Source organism: Pelodiscus sinensis, chromosome 6 (genome assembly GCF_052426305.1).
Source record: "Pelodiscus sinensis isolate ZL-2025 chromosome 6, ASM5242630v1, whole genome shotgun sequence".
NCBI classification, from domain to species: domain Eukaryota; kingdom Metazoa; phylum Chordata; order Testudines; family Trionychidae; genus Pelodiscus; species Pelodiscus sinensis.
The window spans coordinates 8,789,840-8,807,919 of record NC_143057.1 but is presented as its reverse complement, the minus strand read 5'-3'; the positions used below and the strand labels follow the sequence as shown (position 1 = coordinate 8,807,919).

The 18,080-nt window shown below is 44.9% G+C and overlaps 1 protein-coding gene across 1 annotated transcript; it reads right to left on the bottom strand.

The window, feature by feature from the left end:
• Positions 1 to 1,327: 1,327 nt before the first annotated feature.
• ALDOB (aldolase, fructose-bisphosphate B) lies at positions 1,328 to 14,565 on the bottom strand. The gene is made up of 9 exons (XM_006111075.5): positions 14,407 to 14,565; positions 7,622 to 7,743; positions 7,107 to 7,318; positions 6,536 to 6,590; positions 5,388 to 5,548; positions 5,045 to 5,128; positions 4,296 to 4,470; positions 3,559 to 3,758; positions 1,328 to 1,910 (listed from the first exon to the last, which is right to left on the bottom strand). The coding sequence occupies exons 2-9, from the start codon at positions 7,731 to 7,733 to the stop codon at positions 1,815 to 1,817; spliced, it is 1,095 nt and encodes a 364-aa protein (XP_006111137.2). The 5' UTR covers positions 7,734 to 7,743; positions 14,407 to 14,565; the 3' UTR covers positions 1,328 to 1,814.
• Positions 14,566 to 18,080: the final 3,515 nt, after the last annotated feature.

The following is an 18,080-nucleotide window of genomic DNA, read 5'->3' as shown; positions in this document are numbered from 1 at the left end:
CCTCATTTGCATAGCTCTGGCGCAAGATGGCACCAGTGTAGACCTAGCCCAAGTGATCTCTATTTCGTCTAAGGAAATAAAGGCACCAATATATAGGTGGCCCTCCAGGAGGAGATCCTGACCAAGGAGAGGGCCTGTCACTATCCTGCTGGATGAGTGCTAGTGAGAGAGGCCATCTTGAACAAATCCTTGAACCCAGACCTGCTGGATTAAGTTTGAGATGCATGTTTTCCCATTTGTTTGTTATATCCATTTCAAACTTTAGCTCTCATACTGGCATTCTCTTAATCTTCTTTAGCTGCTAAGCCTGTTTTATGTTTTTAAATCTAAGCCAATCCAATGCTGTGTTTAGACTGTACTGTTTAGTCACTCCAGTTAAAGTAGCAAACTGTTGAATATTGACTCTTTATGGGGCAACAAGGGCAGGGCTGACCAATGCAGAACATGTTTTTTTGGGAAATTTGGGTCTGGCATGTATTGGGGTCATCTGCAAGTAGTAATCAAGGCTGATGGAAGCCAGACAGTTTGCTGGGGTCAGAATTGCTGGACCAGGACTGCAGTTGTATACAGACCTTCAGAGGGTGACCTCCATGGTGGTAGACAGAGCTGCTCAAGATGGGAACTACAACAGCAAAGCATTGTGAGACATCCAGCGTTCCAGGGCAGGCTCTGATACAAACCCTCACTCATATTGCTTGAACCATATGTAACAGTGACTATAGGTTTACTGAGCATGTGTGCACTAGATCAGTATCTCAGAGGAAGTAGGATCTAGTGGATAGAGCATAGCCTGGGAATTCAGGACATGGATTCTATTATTGGAGTGCTGAGTAGCTTTGGGCAAATTCTCTGTGCTTCTGTTGCCGCATCTGTAAAATGGGGATAGCAATGTTTATTTCCTTTATAAAATGCTTTGAGATCTTTAGATGAAAAATGTCATGTAAGAGTTAGTGATTTGTGAATAATATCTAACTCAGCTCTCAATGTCCTGTTGCAGTATGTACCAGGCTCAGCATAAAATTGAAGAGGATTCTTTGGACAGTTTTTGGAGCTAGCTTTAGTTATCTATCACTATGACCTTCAGATATTCACCACATAGTCAGAGCCCTGAGCTCACCTTGGAGGGCCTCTGAACTCAAATTGCAAGATGAAGGCCTAATCAGTAATGCAGAATTTCACTTTTTAAAAATATGGTTTTGATCTCATTGGTGATTCACAGGCAATTATTTTGTCTGCTTTAGTTTATGCACAAAAATTCAATAAGAAGTTGAGAGCAAGCCAAAGGTGTACATGTGTGCTTGAGAGAGAACAAAATCTTCACACACAGTTAAGCTTCATCAGATACATATAATTTCACAGTTGCAGATGCTTTATTTGCAGCCCCTAGGTTGAAAACATATCTGGCATGTGTAATACAGGAGTCAAATGTGCTCTTCCCAGATGCAAAGTGTGGTTTTGGAGGAGGCATGTACATTATTTGCTGGTAAAGAGAGAAAATTGATAGCATGGGGTGAAAATTGATCCCTGTATTCCCATTTTTCTGGGGAACAAGGTCAAAAACCATCTTCTCAGGGAGAGAGAGCAATTTGATTATTTATGAATGGCAGTAGGGACCAAGAGTGTAAAACAGGTACGAGTTCCCTAGGATAAGATGATGTGATTTTTCTCCTTACATTTTAGCATTAGAGTGGGCAGTGGAGCCAATAGTTTGAACTCACATGATTTCCAGACTTCCTTAGAGAATTAGGATTTTTCCTTTTTCATTCCCCCCTGCTAACCACTAGAGGGATGGGGTGGCTGTGTATTCCTACACCTTAATATGTGTAGCTGGCAGTAAAAAGGGATTGTGTTGCAGCTGCATCACTCTTCCCAGCGACGATATATTGTCCTTTGGATGCTAACCCGTTAATCTGAAAAAACAAGGAGGGAGAAAGTTACCCAGAGGAGAGCATTTTAAAAAAACAAAACCAAACAAACAAACAGGGAGAAGTAAACAACACAGGGAAATAGGTAGTGCTTATGTGAATTCTCAAAATTTAAAAAGGACGATTGGAGAATTTAGAAAACACATGATAGAGTAAAGCCTATGATACTTCTAAGGCAGGATGGTAGTGACCAAAACTTATTGCTATGTAATCGGTGTGTGTTGACCTATAAGAAATGAGATGGCCATCTCAAACAAATGTCCACAGAAATTACCTTTTAATTAGCATCCTAGTTGGCAGTTTCAGTAAAGAGGCCAAAGATTGATTGGGCAAGGAAAGTAAACCACATGTTTATTCTTACAGATGTCTCCAAAGTAGGTTTGAGGATTATTTTTGGGATTTATGGCAAGGCTTGCAGTGCAGTTTGCAGTGTAAGACTTTCATGCACAGCTGTCAGCCAAGAATCAGATTCAAGAAACAAACATCCTTGGATGAACATGAAACAAATACAAAGAAGGATCAAAGCAACAAGGATCTTTAGAACTTGGAGAAAATGTCCCCATCTGAGAGCATGTGATGTGCAGTATCTCTGAAGTAGGATGATGGCTCTTTTAAAGACCCAGACTTAGAACTAGAAGGTCTGAAGTACAGGCAGTCCCCGGGTTACGTACAAGATAGGGACTGTAGGTTTGTTCTTAAGTTGAATCTGTATGTAAGTCGGAACTGGCGTCAGCAGCTGCTGAAACTGATCAGTTTCAACCACGGCTGAATCTGGACGCCAGTTCTGACTTACATACAGATTCAACTTAAGAAACCCAGGCGTCCCCAAGTCAGCTGCTGCTGAAACTGATCAGCGGCTGATTCCAGGAAGCCTGGGGCAGAGCAACTCTGCCTCTGGCTTCCTGTAGTCAGCGCTGGTCAGTTTCAGCAGCGGCTGACCTGGGGCAGAGCAGCTGGGGTGCTGCTGGGTTGCTCCAGTAGCGCGGCTCCTCGGCGCTACTGGAGCAACCCAGCAGCACCCCAGCTGCTCTGCCTCGGGTCCTGATTCAGCCGCTGCTGAAACTGACCAGCAGCGGCTGAATCAGGACTCCTGGGGCAGAGCAGCTGGGGTGCTGCCGGGTTGGTCCGGAGCGGTGCTGCGGGACCAACCCGGCAGCCCCCAGCTGCTCTGCCCCAGGGGTAGGCAAGAAAAGCCTGGTCTGCTGGGGGGGGGGCACTAGCTGCCCTCCCCCCTCCCAGCAGACCAGGGAGACGGGGGTGGCGGGACGCCCAAGTCCTCCATGGCTTTGCTCCGTCTCCCTGGTCTGCTGACCTGGGAGACGCGGAGCAAAGCCACAGAGCACGCGGGCAGTGGGACAGTCCAGGCGCGCCGCACTGTCCCACTACTGGTGTGCTCCGAGGCTTTGCTCCCCATCTCCCTGGTCTGCTGGTCAGACCAGGGAGACGGGGAGCAAAGCCGCGGAGCACGCCCGCAGTGGGACAGCCCTTTGCTCCGCGTCTTCCTGGTCTGCAGTCCGTGTCCTCCGGGGCGAGAAAAGCCCCGTTCGTATCTGCGGATCCGACATAAGTCGGATCCGCGTAAGTCGGGGACTGCCTGTAATCTCAGTCAGCCAGCCAAATGTGCGTCACTTACCCGTGCCCGTTTGCAGAAAGCCTCCTGTGTAGCCTCCTTATTCTCAGGTTTGCCAGACCATGCAGCAAGTGCCGATGCCTGCAGAGCACGTCCGTACGAGAAGGTCAGTTTCCAGGGTTTGGGCAAAGGGCATTGGTTGATGGCACTGAGGTTGAGAGAAGCCTCTTCTTCGCTTTGGCCTCCAGATAGGAAGCAGATTCCTGCAAGAGGGGGAAAAAAAAGACGAAAATGTCTAGAGACCATGATTCACTCTGATCTCCTGAGATGAAATACAATCGTGTAGTGGAGGCAGTGGGAACATAAAGAATCACAAATCAATTTTTTCCCATAGAAGGCATTTGTGTGAGACTGAAGAGAATAAGATCAACTCAATATCCATAGATACTGCAGCCTATAGGTCTTCAGTGACATTGCATATGGTGCCCAGTCAAACCTGCCACCAGCGTCTGCTGATCTATCTATAACTGGAGATGCAACAAACCATCCTAAAATCTGTCAACACAACAACCCCACAACCCAATCCTCAAGAACAGACTAAATGGAAGCAAACGGAGGCATGTTAGACTAAACTTGGGAGATTTGGCGGTCTGACCCCCACAGGTCCTACTGCATCTCAATACATGAGACTTGACCAGGACAGGCTCTACAAGCAACCTCAATAAGAGTCTGAGGCACTTGGGCAGATGATCTGTGAATCTGCAAGGAACCATAATGGAGAGTAATGAGTGAGGAGTTACCAGGAACAGCAGCAGGAACGGTGCGATGGAGGGCAGTGACAGTTGCCATGGCTACCTCCTGAGGGGTGTACTTCTTGAGGCAGGAATGTCCAGCAGTCACCATATTGGGTTTCAGCAGTGTCCCCTCCAGGTAGACATGATGATCATTCAGGGCCTTGTAGACAGCAGCCAGGACCTGGGAAACCATGAGAACAGGAGGATCATGCAATGCTCCTTCATATTTGCTCAATGCTGGGCTTCACTCCCATACTGATTCTTCAGTGGGAGCAGCTCTCATACAGATTCTATAGAGGGACAACCTGTTCCTGGAGTGAGAGGGAGATTCACTGTCCATGTTTTATATACGTGGGTCTTCATTTCCCCACCTCCCTCCCATCACTTTAACAAGCTCGCTGAACCTGCTGTGGGAAAGTATTTTTTTCCCCTGGGCTGATCAAGGAATTGACTCTCGATTGTCATGGAATTCTTGACATTAGCCTCTCAAACATACCTTGCTCTGAAATGGGAAAACTACAAACCTGTATCGGATGGCCTCAGAGCTAGGGCACTGTTCCCACCTCTGTCCCTTATCTGTGTGTCCTTGGGCAACTAACTTATTCTTTCAGTACCTCCTTCCCTCCCCTGTGCCTGTCTGTAAAATGGAGATAAAGTGCTTTGAGACTTATGGATGCAACGCTCTGTTTAAGAGCCAAGTATTATTACTATTCTGCTGATGAAAATGGGACATGTTTGGTAGGTAAGAGTCTTACCTTCTCTGAAACATACTGACAGCGCTGGAGGTCATGGTCTCCATCAGGTAGGACTTCCGGTTCTACAATGGGCACCAGCCCGTGCTAAGAATGGAAAAACAAAGAAATTGCTGGAAATCTGGAAGAGGAATTGCCCTATTGTGGATAACTTGAGAAAGGGGTAGTAAAGCAAGGAGAACTCCCTAACCAGAGAAGATACCAAAAGACTATTTCGACATGATAGACAAAGAGGGATGCTCTCAGACATGGGAACTGTTTCAAAAGAGGGCAGGAAAGGACACAACTTATTCCCACATCACATGAAAGGAGAGAACTATTTCTCTCACTCATTGAGAGTTTATACCTGCTGGCAGATGCTGGCATAGCGTGCCAGCGTGTTGGCATTCTCCTGGATGGCTAGAGTGGAGGGAGTTGTGTCTGTGATCTTCAGCACAGCACGCCACTTGCCAAAATCAGCACCATCCTTCTTATACTGGGCGCAGCGCTCAGCAAGCCCATCTAGCCCTGCAGGTAATAAAAGCAAAGTTAAGTGCCTTGTTTAGAGCCCCAGATTTATTGGGGCTGAACTTTGTGTCCTACAACCAGTAGATGGGATAGAGGATGCAGTGCTGGTGTGGAGATGGATGTGGCCTGTGACTCCTACTTTTCATTTGGCCAATGGAAGGAGGAGTGAACAATGTCTTGTCATGGAGACTGCTGTTACGTGGCCCTTCTGCAGCCTATCCTGGGGATGTGCAAAATGCTTCCACTCTGTGCATGCCCAATGCAATAGCTACTCATAGTGTGATCCTCAGGGAATTAAATCTCAGAGGTGGGATGGTAGATAGAGAAGCCCAAGATATTTTCTCTGGTTAGTAAAACCTCTGGACAGTAATAATGCAAACCCCATAATATTAGAAACAGAAGCTGCTACACAAGGTCAGAGGATTAGTCCATAATGTTATATCCTGACTCTGACACCTCAGGGGGAAATGGCCATCTAATTCCATCCCCCCGAAATGCACATGAACAATTATATAATGTTAACTTGGGGGCGTGATGAGGGGATAAATGCTTCCTGATCCCAGCTGGTGAAGCATGAAGGTTGAGCCCTTGTGTCTTATTACCCTTCTGCCTGCTTATTACCTTGCAGCCACTGGTGCTGCTGGCAGTGCTCATCAAGTCAAAAGGGATGTTTCTGTGCACGGGGAGGCTGCTCTCTGCATGCTGGCTGGTGTCTGGAAGGCTGTGGTAGTGGAGGAGTGCATTACACCCAGTTGTCTAAATGTGGAGCAAGGGGTGCATATTCCTCCCTCCCCTGGCACCTTTGGAGACACGATTTTTCTCCTGCTCTCTGCAAGCACCATGCTTCCTGCTGCTTCTGAAGAACACCTCCCCACCTCACATGGCTTTAATTTAAGAACTACAGCTGAGCCCTCAACATTCCAGCCATTTAAATCTCTTTTTGTCAGGAAGTACAACCCCATTTTGATGTCCGAGGAAATGTCTCACCTTGAATGGTGGTTTCACCATTTGTTCCCGCCAGTGGGGCTGTTCCTTTATCTAGCTATGGAGATAAGTGGAAAGGAAGATGCATTAGTTATTAACAGATCAGGATAATTTCTGCTACTGTAACCCAGAGTGAGTACCGACTTCTCAGCCTTTGCCAGCAGGAGTCACTGTAACAAGAGATGCAGGAGGTTGGTGAGCAAAGCCATTGGAGGAGACCTAAAACAAGTGCTAGGGAATGGGGAACTTGCAGGAGAGAACAATGCATGACAATGAACTGATTATTGGGGCAGAATTGTTGATGAGCCGGGGAGAGGATGGATCCAAGAGTTTTAAGACCAAGAGGACGGGGGGATGAAGCAAGAATTCTAGCAGGTGGGGGGATTTGTTCAGTGGCTGTAGATGTGCCTTGGTGACTAATACAGAGGCATTGGCTGCAGGGATAATGCAGATACAGAAAATGATGCCTGACTGATGAATGAGTATTGTTTGTCAGCGAGATCCCTGACTGTGCAAAGTCATGCTGGGAAGGGCTCTGGCTTACTGTGCTAGCAGGGCCCTTGCAGATATTCACCTTTATTCCCACCACAATGCCTTTATCCTTGATGACCTTGGGGAATGGCTTTCCATTGCTGTCCTTCTGATAGAGTGTCTCATGGAAAAAGATCACTCCCCCAATGCTCTGATTGATGGAGGCATCTGAGGAAAAGAGGATGTCTCGGAAGGCCCGGCGATTTTCCTCGGTGTTCTCCACCTTAATCTTCTGCAGTCTGTTCCCCATAGTACCTAGCAAGAAGGGCCAAAGGTCAGAGAGCATGATATTGAGCATGATTGATTGTCCTTTCATTCCACTTGTATAATTGCAAGGATGGAGTAACTAAGAATTAGGCCTTCCCTGGCTGTAGAGACCTGTGCTTCTCTCCTCAGTCTATGCCCTCACAGTTTTGTCAACAGACCCCAACCCTGACCTGGTGGATTGCTCATTCCTGGAGAAAGATGGGGGATTCCTTTACTCCTGCCTGGTGTATCAAACTATTTCAAAATAAAAAATGGCTTGAAGGACAAAGTATCAATAACTGATCAGCTTACCCACGGACTCATCTGCGGCCAGGATCCCCTTCCCTGGAGCCACAATCCGCTGAGCTATGTCAGACAGGGCCTTCTTCTGCTCTGGAGTCAGTGCTGGAAATGGGTGGGTCATGGTGGCAGTTCTGGAGGAGATACACAGAGAGGCCCATTGTTCCAAGCTGAGTTATACTATGGATAATGTTTTATTGAATACAAATGCAATGGTCTCGTGTACTTTCTTCTGGTGGAAGTGAGGCTCGGTATTCCTAAGTCATTGATCTATGTGCGTATACGTCCTCCTGCCAGGCCCACCTATCTTATAACTCAGTATCAGAAAGCCCCACAGTTTTTAGTGTATTTATCATCTTGAGCGGTAAAGAAGTGCCATTAACCTCATTTACAGATGGGTAATGAGACAGAGAGGCTAAGTAATTGCCCAGAGTCATCCAGGATGTCAGTGGCAGGTCTAGACTTCAGTACATTAACCCTTAGCCCCTCCTTCCTTTCAGATCATGGGAAAAGACTCCACATTAATGTGCAGTGAATTCTAGTTCAGGCTCTTCTTCTCTCCCAGAGGTTGCAATGTAAAATCCATTCCACCTGAGTGCAAAAAATACCAGTTCAGTCTCCTTTTCTATTAGAAAATGGCAACAATGACCATTCCAGCAGAGTCTGGAAATACACCTCAAGTTCTCCTTTGCAGTTAGTCTTCACATCAGAGCAGAATAGACTGCAGCAGCTACTATTAAGTGTCCTCCCTAAGTCCCCTTGGGGAAGAGAATCAAAAAGTGGATTTTTGGTTTAAGTAGATTTGCTCAGAGCCTAAAAGCAGTTAGGTAAAAAGGTTTTGGAGGATTAGATTTTTTTTAAAAAATTGGTAAATGTCAATTTCACTGGACACACAGAAACTGCCAAATATTTCCATCCATAATAATCAAAATTTACAGATCAGCAAAATGAGAAAAATGCTACTTGGGAGCCTTATAGCTTGATTTAAAGATTCTTACCACATATTTTGACAATTCATGTTCAGTTGTAAAGCTTTGTTTAATAACTTTAGATACTGAGATTCAAATAATTATTGATTGATCCTTCTCCATAATTTCCTGCAACTGAAAATTTAATATGGTAAAATTTAAAAAACCCTTTAGATAAACATTGATATTGTCTTTCAGAATTAGAAAAAAAAATTCCGCCAAGCCTGTAGCTAAACCTTTAAAATCTGGGACAAAGTTAACACACGTTAATTGCTGACAAGCAAAGTTCTTTGCAAAGCAGGTTTGACACTTTGCTCCTAAGTAACTAAGAGTTCTCTTATCTCCCACTGTATCCAACAACCCCCTCTCCCATTTCTCTGGCCTGCCTTGTCAATATTTGCTAGTGTGGCTCAATGCTTTCTCATCTCTTTTTTTCCCTGCTGTGTGTCTGTAAATTGTATGCGTGGGGCTCCTTTCAGAACTGCATGAAGTGTTAGTTCGGTTTCACAGAAAAACAAATGAAATGTGAGCTGAGTTAATCCTACTAAATACAAGATATTGGGTTGCAAATGGATCCTAATCCATTCCTATTTCATCAGGGTATGGTTGAGACTTGGCAGCTGAAAATGCTCACTGGAATGAGAGTCAAGGTCTGCCTGTCCTGAGGTGGTGTATGCTCTTGTTAAGGTTAGATAAGGGAGGAAAACACATTTGACAGCTTGGGTTTGTTCTTTGGGTAGAGTATGAAAGTATCATTGTCCCATGAAACAAATACGTTCCAGAACCTTGATAGAGGAGTAGGCCAGTATTCTACAGTAATGGTTAGGCTGTATAGCCCTGTGATCACACTTTTGTGACGGGGTCCTTCCTGCCAGATGTCATGGCCTCATCTCTCTCACATCCATCTTTCTAAAAAGCTCGAGAAGAAATTAGGTCCCTACTTTGATTCTTATTATAATTAATTATTTTTATTACAGTCTCTGTGGTCCCAACCAAGATTAGGTGCCACACAAATGGATATTGAGAGAGATGTTCTAAAAAGACCAAACAGACAATTGTGGGAGGGGGTAACACAGTAGCACACACTTGCCCGCACTCAAAGAGCAGGTCAGTAACTAAGCCAGTAATATACCCCTAATTTTCAGACTCTCAGTCCAGTTCAAATCTATCACAGGATGGCAGGGCCTTTAAAGCAAGTTAGACTCAGGTAGGCCTGTCACCTAGTAGTTGTCCCCCAGCTGATCCTGATCTGGTGGCTTAATAACCACCAGTGACTTTTGCTGTGAAAGTTCTGGGAGGAGAGGGTGCAGCTACACAGAAGGGCTTAACTCGAAATAAGCTATGTACATTGAACTATGTCAATTGCATAGCTTACTGTGAAATTGAAATAGGGAGCATCTACACAGCACTTATTTCAAAACAGAGCACTCTTCCTCCGAATCCCTGACTCCTTGTCCAATGAGGGTTACAGGAGTCGGAATAAGAAGTCCTCCACCGTGACAGTATTTCGACATTATTTCAAAAGAACTGCCTGCTGTGTAGACACAGACTAATTTATTTCAAAATAATGTTGCTGTGTAGACATACTGTAAAAAAAGAAGAGGTAGGGAGGTAATCTAAAAGGCCCTCAGATACAGAGTTGCTCTCTGTGGTAAGAGTCCTAGAGTGAGAAGGCCCAGCTAGGCAGTCCTACATATCAAAGAGGAGGGAGGACCTAGGGAGTAGCCTGGGAATCAGAGGAGAGGCTGTGTTAAACATCCTTTTGGTGAATAGATTTTGTTATCTATCACCAGATTCTGCCAGCCTTAAACACAGAAATAGCTTCTTTGAGAGCAGTCCCATTGATTTCAGATGTGCCACTCAGGCAGTAAAGTACTGCTCATTATGAGCAAGGGAGGCAGAACGTGGCCCATCATTGAATATTGCTTAACTGTGGCTGCCTTATAAAAAGAGGCTTCCATCAATGTATCAACAGAAATTATAAAGGCCTACTCAAGAGAGAGTGCATGGTCCAGTAGATAGGAAACTGGAATGCAGCAGACAACAGGAATCTATGCTTGGCTCTGTTATTGATGTTGCCAATATTTTTAATGTGCCAGCCATTTGTAATTCTGCTTAGTGGAGAAAGGCCAATTATTTCAAGTTATGGGCTAGATCCTCAGCTGATATAAATTCTTAGTTCTAGCATCTTTAGTGGAGGTGTACTGATTTACACCAGCTGAAACTCTGGCCCATGACTATTGTTTCTCTGTTGTTCACAAAATGTAACTTTTAAAAAAATTGGAAGGAGAGTGAAGAGCTACAACAAAGGAAGCAAAATACAGAAAATGCAAAAAATCAGATGCAGCATAGTGGCTAAATAGAATGTTCTGCACCAGCTTTCCAGCAAGGTCTACTGGTGTTTTAAACAAACAAGGGTGTTTGTCTAATCCAGTCCCTGGCAGAGACACAGCTGGACCTGAAAAACACGACAATGAAAGTCAATATTGCTGCATTGGAATTTAAACCTTTCCCCAGTATGTGCAGTGGCGCAAGCAGAGGGGAAATGTTGTGTCAGACATCAGCACAAACATTGCCTTCAGTTAATGTTACAACAGAATGGACTAAAGTGCAGATGCACATGTGGGATGGAGGAGGGAACACGGGGAAGGATTTGAGTGGTGTTGGTGTGTCGCATTTCAGGCCAGGTTACAAGCAACAGTTCTTTCTTTGCGCCTTCCCCTTGGCAACTACCCTCAGTGCTTTCTAAGGCTGGAAGAAACTATCAGTGCCAGGTTTTGAATTTCATTTGACCGTTTGCCCCTAACTGAAGAAACCAGTTGTAGTAGAACATCTGGATTCTGGACAGCAGAAAAGAGGGGATCCAATTGGCACATGTTTTCACAATTGTCTTTTATCTCTCCTTTCATATAAAATATGCCAAAAGTGTAGGGGTCGTGTGGAACTTGGCCCTATCTGACTGTGTGCAGCTTCATCTGCACAATTCTTCAGTACTTCTACACAAGTTTACATATTCAAACCTCCATTTGTATGCATAAATGGTGTGTAGGTAGGTCCGTGTAAGTAAATTCCATCATAGTGCACACAAATGATAATGCTTAAAATGTGTGAAAGTGATTTTTATAAGGAAAAGCTGCACCCGTACAAATGGATGTGGGTGTATGGCTTAAAAAGTGGCTCATAACAAACAGGCAAAGAGAGCAAGACCCTGAGTCTGATTTCTGACTCAGCTGATTGTTGGGGACAATGGGACCCTTCAAATAATGGAAACACTATCAATAAATGTTTGTGCAATGGCATCTGGGTTAGCTAAAGCTAAATTCATGAGCTACAGAATCACACTTCCCAAATGAGACCTGCAACAGATCTACATTCCCTCTGGATCATGTACAACAGGTGGCATGTGAGATATGGATAAATGTGTTTAAAGATGGAGGTGCAAAGTGCTCTCATATACTTAATTTTTGTATTCTTGTATTGACCTGAGATAAATTATTTGTTCGAAACAAAAGTGGGGAAAATCCTTCCAGCACCAGGGAAATGAGGAAGGGAATTGCCTGACAATACAGCAGAGAAAATAGGAAGGCTCCAAGGGAAGAAACAAAGAAGCAATAGTGTAGAATATGATGCACATTGTCCTTTCAGAAATGTGGTTAGAATAAAAAAAAGCGGTTGGACCCAAAACAGCTGTGAAGGAAGAGAGAACGTAACATGCCCACTTAAGAGTGCTCCAGAGATAGAGAGGCAGCTGTTAGAGGATCAAGAGAGTCTGTGTGGTGAAGAATTAACCATACTTGACTACAGGAAAGAAGGAGCATAGAGCCATGTAGGGAAGCCCTTTTCCCTTCTTGTATTGCAATCTTACACTCATTCTGGTGCTCATAAGACAGAAAGCTAGGGCACTGTCCTACCATGTCCAGAATGTGAAGATTATCCAGATATGCTTAAAGCACTGAGCTTTACACACTCAAGCCTTACGTATATGCCAAACATTAAATTAATGTCCATGTTTACAAAAATTAGACAATTGCTAGGGAGAGAAATGCCACCATAATTCCAAGCAGCATCTTGTTAGGCTTGTTAGTGGTCAGCACATACATTGCACTGTGTCGTGCGCGTGAAGCCGAAACTGTATGTAAAGCATGTCGATTGGGGGAGGATCCCCTTCACAAAGTATCAGAGGAGGAAGGTTTGGAAGGGTCACTTCTGTGTGTATCATGGAAGGGGAAGTTTCCTCTTTCTGTACATCAGGAGTGAGGGCTGTAATGCAGCAAAATACCTCGGATCTGAAGAAACACATAGGTAGAGGGTTCAGACTCACCACTGCCTTAGGAAAATGAACAAGCGCTTTTGATTAAGATGGTGACTTGTTCTTTTCAAGTGTCTGAAAGATCAGACCTCTCAATTACCTGAAAACCTGTTGCCTGCTGTTGGGTTTGCCTTCACACATGGCTTATTTTATAGCAACTTTGTTAGCAAAACCCTATCTTACTGCTAACAATCTCTAGTGTAGGGAAGAGGAAAGGGAGCAAGGGATTCCCCTTCCCTTCTCCTGCTTTGGGGACTGGCATCAACTGGCCCTTGCACCAGACTAAAATGACATTACCCTCTCCAGAGTGAGTGGGAAGGGTTAGGGCCCATGACTTTACAGCCTCTTTCCACTGGGGAACAGAACTTATAGCCGTAGAGGGAGTGGACATCGCTCTGCATTCCCCTCTGAGCTCAGTGCTGCTGCATCTCTTTTCTGGTAAAGAGCAGAGGGAAACAGGTGTCTGGAGGACTAGGGTGCAGCTGGGTCATATAGGGATCTAGTAGCTGGGAGGTGGGTTGTATAGGGCACTCACCTTCATGTGTTGAGGATAGTTTCTTCTTGGTGGTGGCTTGGGTGGGGCTATAGTAGGAGTGGAAGATTGTAGGAGGGTTCTCCTATGCTGGCAGTTGTCACTTGTCCCTGGAGTAGCTGGAGAATTCTGGCAGATCCCCTAAAGAAGTCTTGTTCTTAGGGTGCTAGCAAGGGACAGTGTGAGTGTTTTGGGTGAAGTAGGAGGTTGAGGATGCTAGCTGTGGGGATGACCAAGGGGTCAGCAGCTGCCTATGAGCCTGTTTGTATTCTGTAACTCTGAGCAGGTTACTGAAGATGACTGTTCTCATCCTCTGTGTTCAAAAGGGTCTACTGCTAGGACAGGGGAAATGCTTCTGCCAACAGCTTCCTGTTGTGTCTTTTTGTGTAGTCTTCTCTATTTGAGACAATCTTCTATCCCCTGTCAAAACCAGTCTCACCCACGCTACTGCTATAATCCTTCAGAGGAAATTAAACACAAAGGGCAGGTTCTAACACTTCATCAGCCTGGACTTTATTTTTTGCATGCAAATTACACAAAGAGGATTGCATTCTGCAGCGGTATCCCAGCTCTTCTCACATGCCTCTCCCTGTATCACCATTTAAATCAAGTAGCAGAAAATGATGTACACACAAATGCACAGGCTATTGATTCAGCCTCTTAAATGAAAGAGGACTTATATTTTCACATTCACTTTCTCTAGGTGTTCTTTGTTACAACATTAAGCCATAATTATTAGCATTGCTTCAAATGGGGCTTATTACGTTTATAGAAGACAGATGAGAGAGAGAGAGAGAGTGCACTGTAGGAGTTAAAAAAAGAAAGAACTAAGAATGAATGAATGTTTCTTTCCTGATTTGAACAGGGGGCTCCTACATAATCTTGCAAGCTGTTCCTCACAAAGCAAAATCAATTTACAGAAAATATACATATTCTCTCTCCTCCCCTACTCAGAGCAGAAATGAATCAATGGTTTATTATCACTCACTGTTTGAGGACAGTGTCTCCTTCTCCGCTAGAAGTTACTTGTGAGGTAGCTGCAGCCAAACAGGTCTAATTTCCCAACTCCTAAACTTTTTATAAAGCTCTCAGCAATATTATTTTTTCCCCTTGTTTCTCCTCCTCTTCAGGCTGTTAGAGGCGGTGTCTCTATACAGCACCCCTGATTGGCTGAGGAACCATAAACTGCCCAACCACTCATATTTATTCTCTCCTATACAGGCGTGGAAAAATTATACTTCTGTTTCTTTCCAAGTGAAAATGACAAATTCCATAAAGATTCTTTGGACAGGTCAGTTCAACAGCTTCATCATCCATTTCAGACACTGTGATGCACTTAGTATGGTTTTTCCTGTGAGAAACAAATGAATTCTCTATGTACATGACTTCTGGGGTATCTATGTGCACATTGCTGACATTTTCCGTTTGTCAAATCACCACAGAAAACAAGGCTGATTTTTTTTCTTTTGGGCTACTTAAAATTTGAAAGCCCTTCCACTGTGGGTTGGACCTGTGCAGTACAAGGACTGCGTAAGCCAACGTCATACTCTTAGAGGTGACATACAAAATAGCCTTGGACATTAGAGCTTGTTTTTACTGAACAATGCAGTGTTTGCTCGGACACTGATGTTATCTCCCTGCTTTTTAGGGCATGTGTTGAAGGTTTTTTAACCTTCACTGAGCACTTTCCTACACGTGGCGCATCCACCTTTTGGTGTGGGGCTTGGACAATGGCAAATGCACAAAGAATCTGAGTGAATTTGTCTGGGCAGTCTCTCAGCTGGTGTAAACAAACATAGCACCATGGAAGTCATTAGAGTTATAGTGATTCAGCCAGCTCAGGTTGTGGCCCAATTATTCTTTTCACTCTTGCTGATAATCCTGTTGGCAGAATAACATGGACATGAAGTGCATATCTACTGCCAGAAAACCCAAACTACCTTGTAGTATCTCTTTCGTGATCTGATATATCTCTCACCTGGGAACTCCCTCTTGCCCTTCCAGGGAGATAGACTCAGTGATCTAATTAGCTATTCTTCACCTGCAACTGATTCGGCATAGTAACAACCAATATTTATTATGACAAGCCCTATTAAAATGGTCTGGTGAGGGTAAAGGGAGCAGGGGTACAGTTACCATACCAAAGTGCTCCTTCCAAATTTCTCCTGCTCCTTTGAAGTGACCCAGAAAAAACCCAGCTTGGATCCCCGTTTCTGAGCTTTCAAAAGGCTCAGGAGCACATATCATTCCCGACATGTAGTCTGATGTGTTATGACTGGGACCTTAAAAGAAGCAGGGTGGAAGATTGATGACTGGGTAGAATTCCTAAAAATCTTTCTAAATATTTTTTTAAAATACCGTGTAAGAGCCCATCATCCAGTGTGCAATTATTTAAAAATGGTTGTGTTTTTTCCTGAGGAATGTGAAGTCACCCACCCCACAGCTCCCTCCAGGCTGAAATCCACAGGAATTACAGGTCTCAGGTCTCTGAACAGCCAGGAGGAACATATGCCAGGACAGAATGTAAGCAAAGCATACCTATCTGATGTGGCATTAGCTTCAGCCATATTAAAATATGAGCCATGGTGCAAAGACCCCTAAGGAGAAATTCATACCTGAGGTTCTACAGTCTCTTGAGCAAACCCTGGAAAACTGGTGTGCTCTTGGGTTGCAAAAGGGTAATGGATAACCATTACCTGGGAGTAGCCCCCCACTCGCGGCCACTTATGGCCTCTCCCTGGGCTGCCAACTCCCAGCCCAGCCCACCTCTCTAGAAGGGCCAGAAGCAACTGAGCAGGAGCAGCTACTGCCCATGGCACGGGGATCACACTGCCCATCCCTGTTTAATCACTTAACCTGTTAAATTTAATGCTTAACCAGTTAACTAATTAAATGGGATTTTACATCCCTAATGTGCTCTCTCTTTGGTAAGGACCAGTTGAGGCTCAGGCCCAGTGATAAAAAGACAGTTGCTTGCCTGTTCTTTGAGATGTTTATGCCACTCAAGTGCACATGGGAACTGCGGGTATGTCTACACTACCCCGCTAGTTCGAACTAGCGGGGTAATGTATGCATACCGCACTTGCTAATGAAGCCCGGGATTTGAATTTCCCGGGCTTCATTAGCATAAGCGGGGAGCCGCCATTTTTAAATCCCCGCTGCTTCGAACCCCGTGTAGCGCGGCTACACGGGGCTCGAACTAGGTAGTTCGGACTAGGGTCCTATTCCGAACTACCGGTACTCCTCGTGAAACGAGGTGTACCGGTAGTTCGGAATAGGCACCCTAGTCCGAACTACCTAGTTCGAGCCCCGTGTAGCCGCGCTACACGGGGTTCGAAGCAGCGGGGATTTAAAAATGGCGGCTCCCCGCTTATGCAAATGAAGCCCGGGAAATTCAAATCCCGGGCTTCATTAGCAAGTGCGGTATGCATACATTACCCTCCTAGTTCGAACTAGGAGGGTAGTGTAGACATACCCTGCTAGACAAAGTTCTCTGGCTCTGGTGTGCATGGCATGTGCACAAGTGAGTGGAATACGGATCTGTAACCATTAGGAAAAAGAGGACCAAACACTTAGGATTATTTTAAATTCATTGGGCCGGGGTCTGCGTGTTTCTACAGGACCTAGCACAACATGATCCTGGCACTCATGGACTTTAGAGGGACCATCACAATCTTCTAATCTGACCTGCACATCACAGGCCACAGAAGCTCCATCCACCCACTCCTCTCAGAGACCCTCTAATCTCTGACTGAGTTACTGAAGTTCTCAAAGTATGCTTTTAAAGACTTCAAGTTACAGAGAATCCACTACGTACTTTAGTTCAAACCACCAAGTGACCTTTGCCCCAAGCTGGAATGAAAAATCTCCAAGGTCTCTCTGACCTGGAGGAAAATTCCTTCCCAACCTCAGAGACTGATTGAGACCTTTACCTGTCCTGATTAAGTATTTAAATAAAATAATAAAGATTGATGAGGCAAGGAAGGAAAACTGTGCCCTAACCCTGGGGAGCTGGGGGCGAGGCAGATCTGATCAGAAATGGATAAGAAGGTGAGATTAAAACCCAGTTTGCACTGTAAAGCCTGTCCCTAGATTTGGCAACCCTTGTACACCTGGTTATGCCCACAAAGTGACTGAAATGTAACTGGAAATATAAGAAGGGTGCGTGAATGTGTATGTGTGTACACGTGAAAATACAGGAGTGACTGAGCATAAGGAGGATGCTCTCTGCATGGTGGGGTTAAAGTGTGATCTGATGTAGATCAGTATTCATGCATGACTGTTTACCTTTCAACTCTCCTCTCACGTTGGTGAGAGCTGCCATCTAGCTGTTTTCTGTGCCTCAGAGTCTTGCTCAACCATCTCAAAGTCCAGCTGGCTTGTGGTTATCTAATCAGGGATGTTGTTTGTTAAAGTCGTCTGCTGTCCCCATTCTACTCCACAACTCTAATCTCAGGAACACTGGCCTTTAATCAGCATTATGAGAAATGGCATTCCTGGCTCCACAGCTGTCAGTGTGGCTTCCTGGCAAAACGAAGGGAGCTAGCCATTTTGGGAGTGTATCTGCCTCATGTCAGCAGAAGCACCAGCAAGTACTGTGGATCACAGATCCCCTTATCTATAGAGGGAATGGGCTTGCTGTACAGTACATCTCTCTGTGCA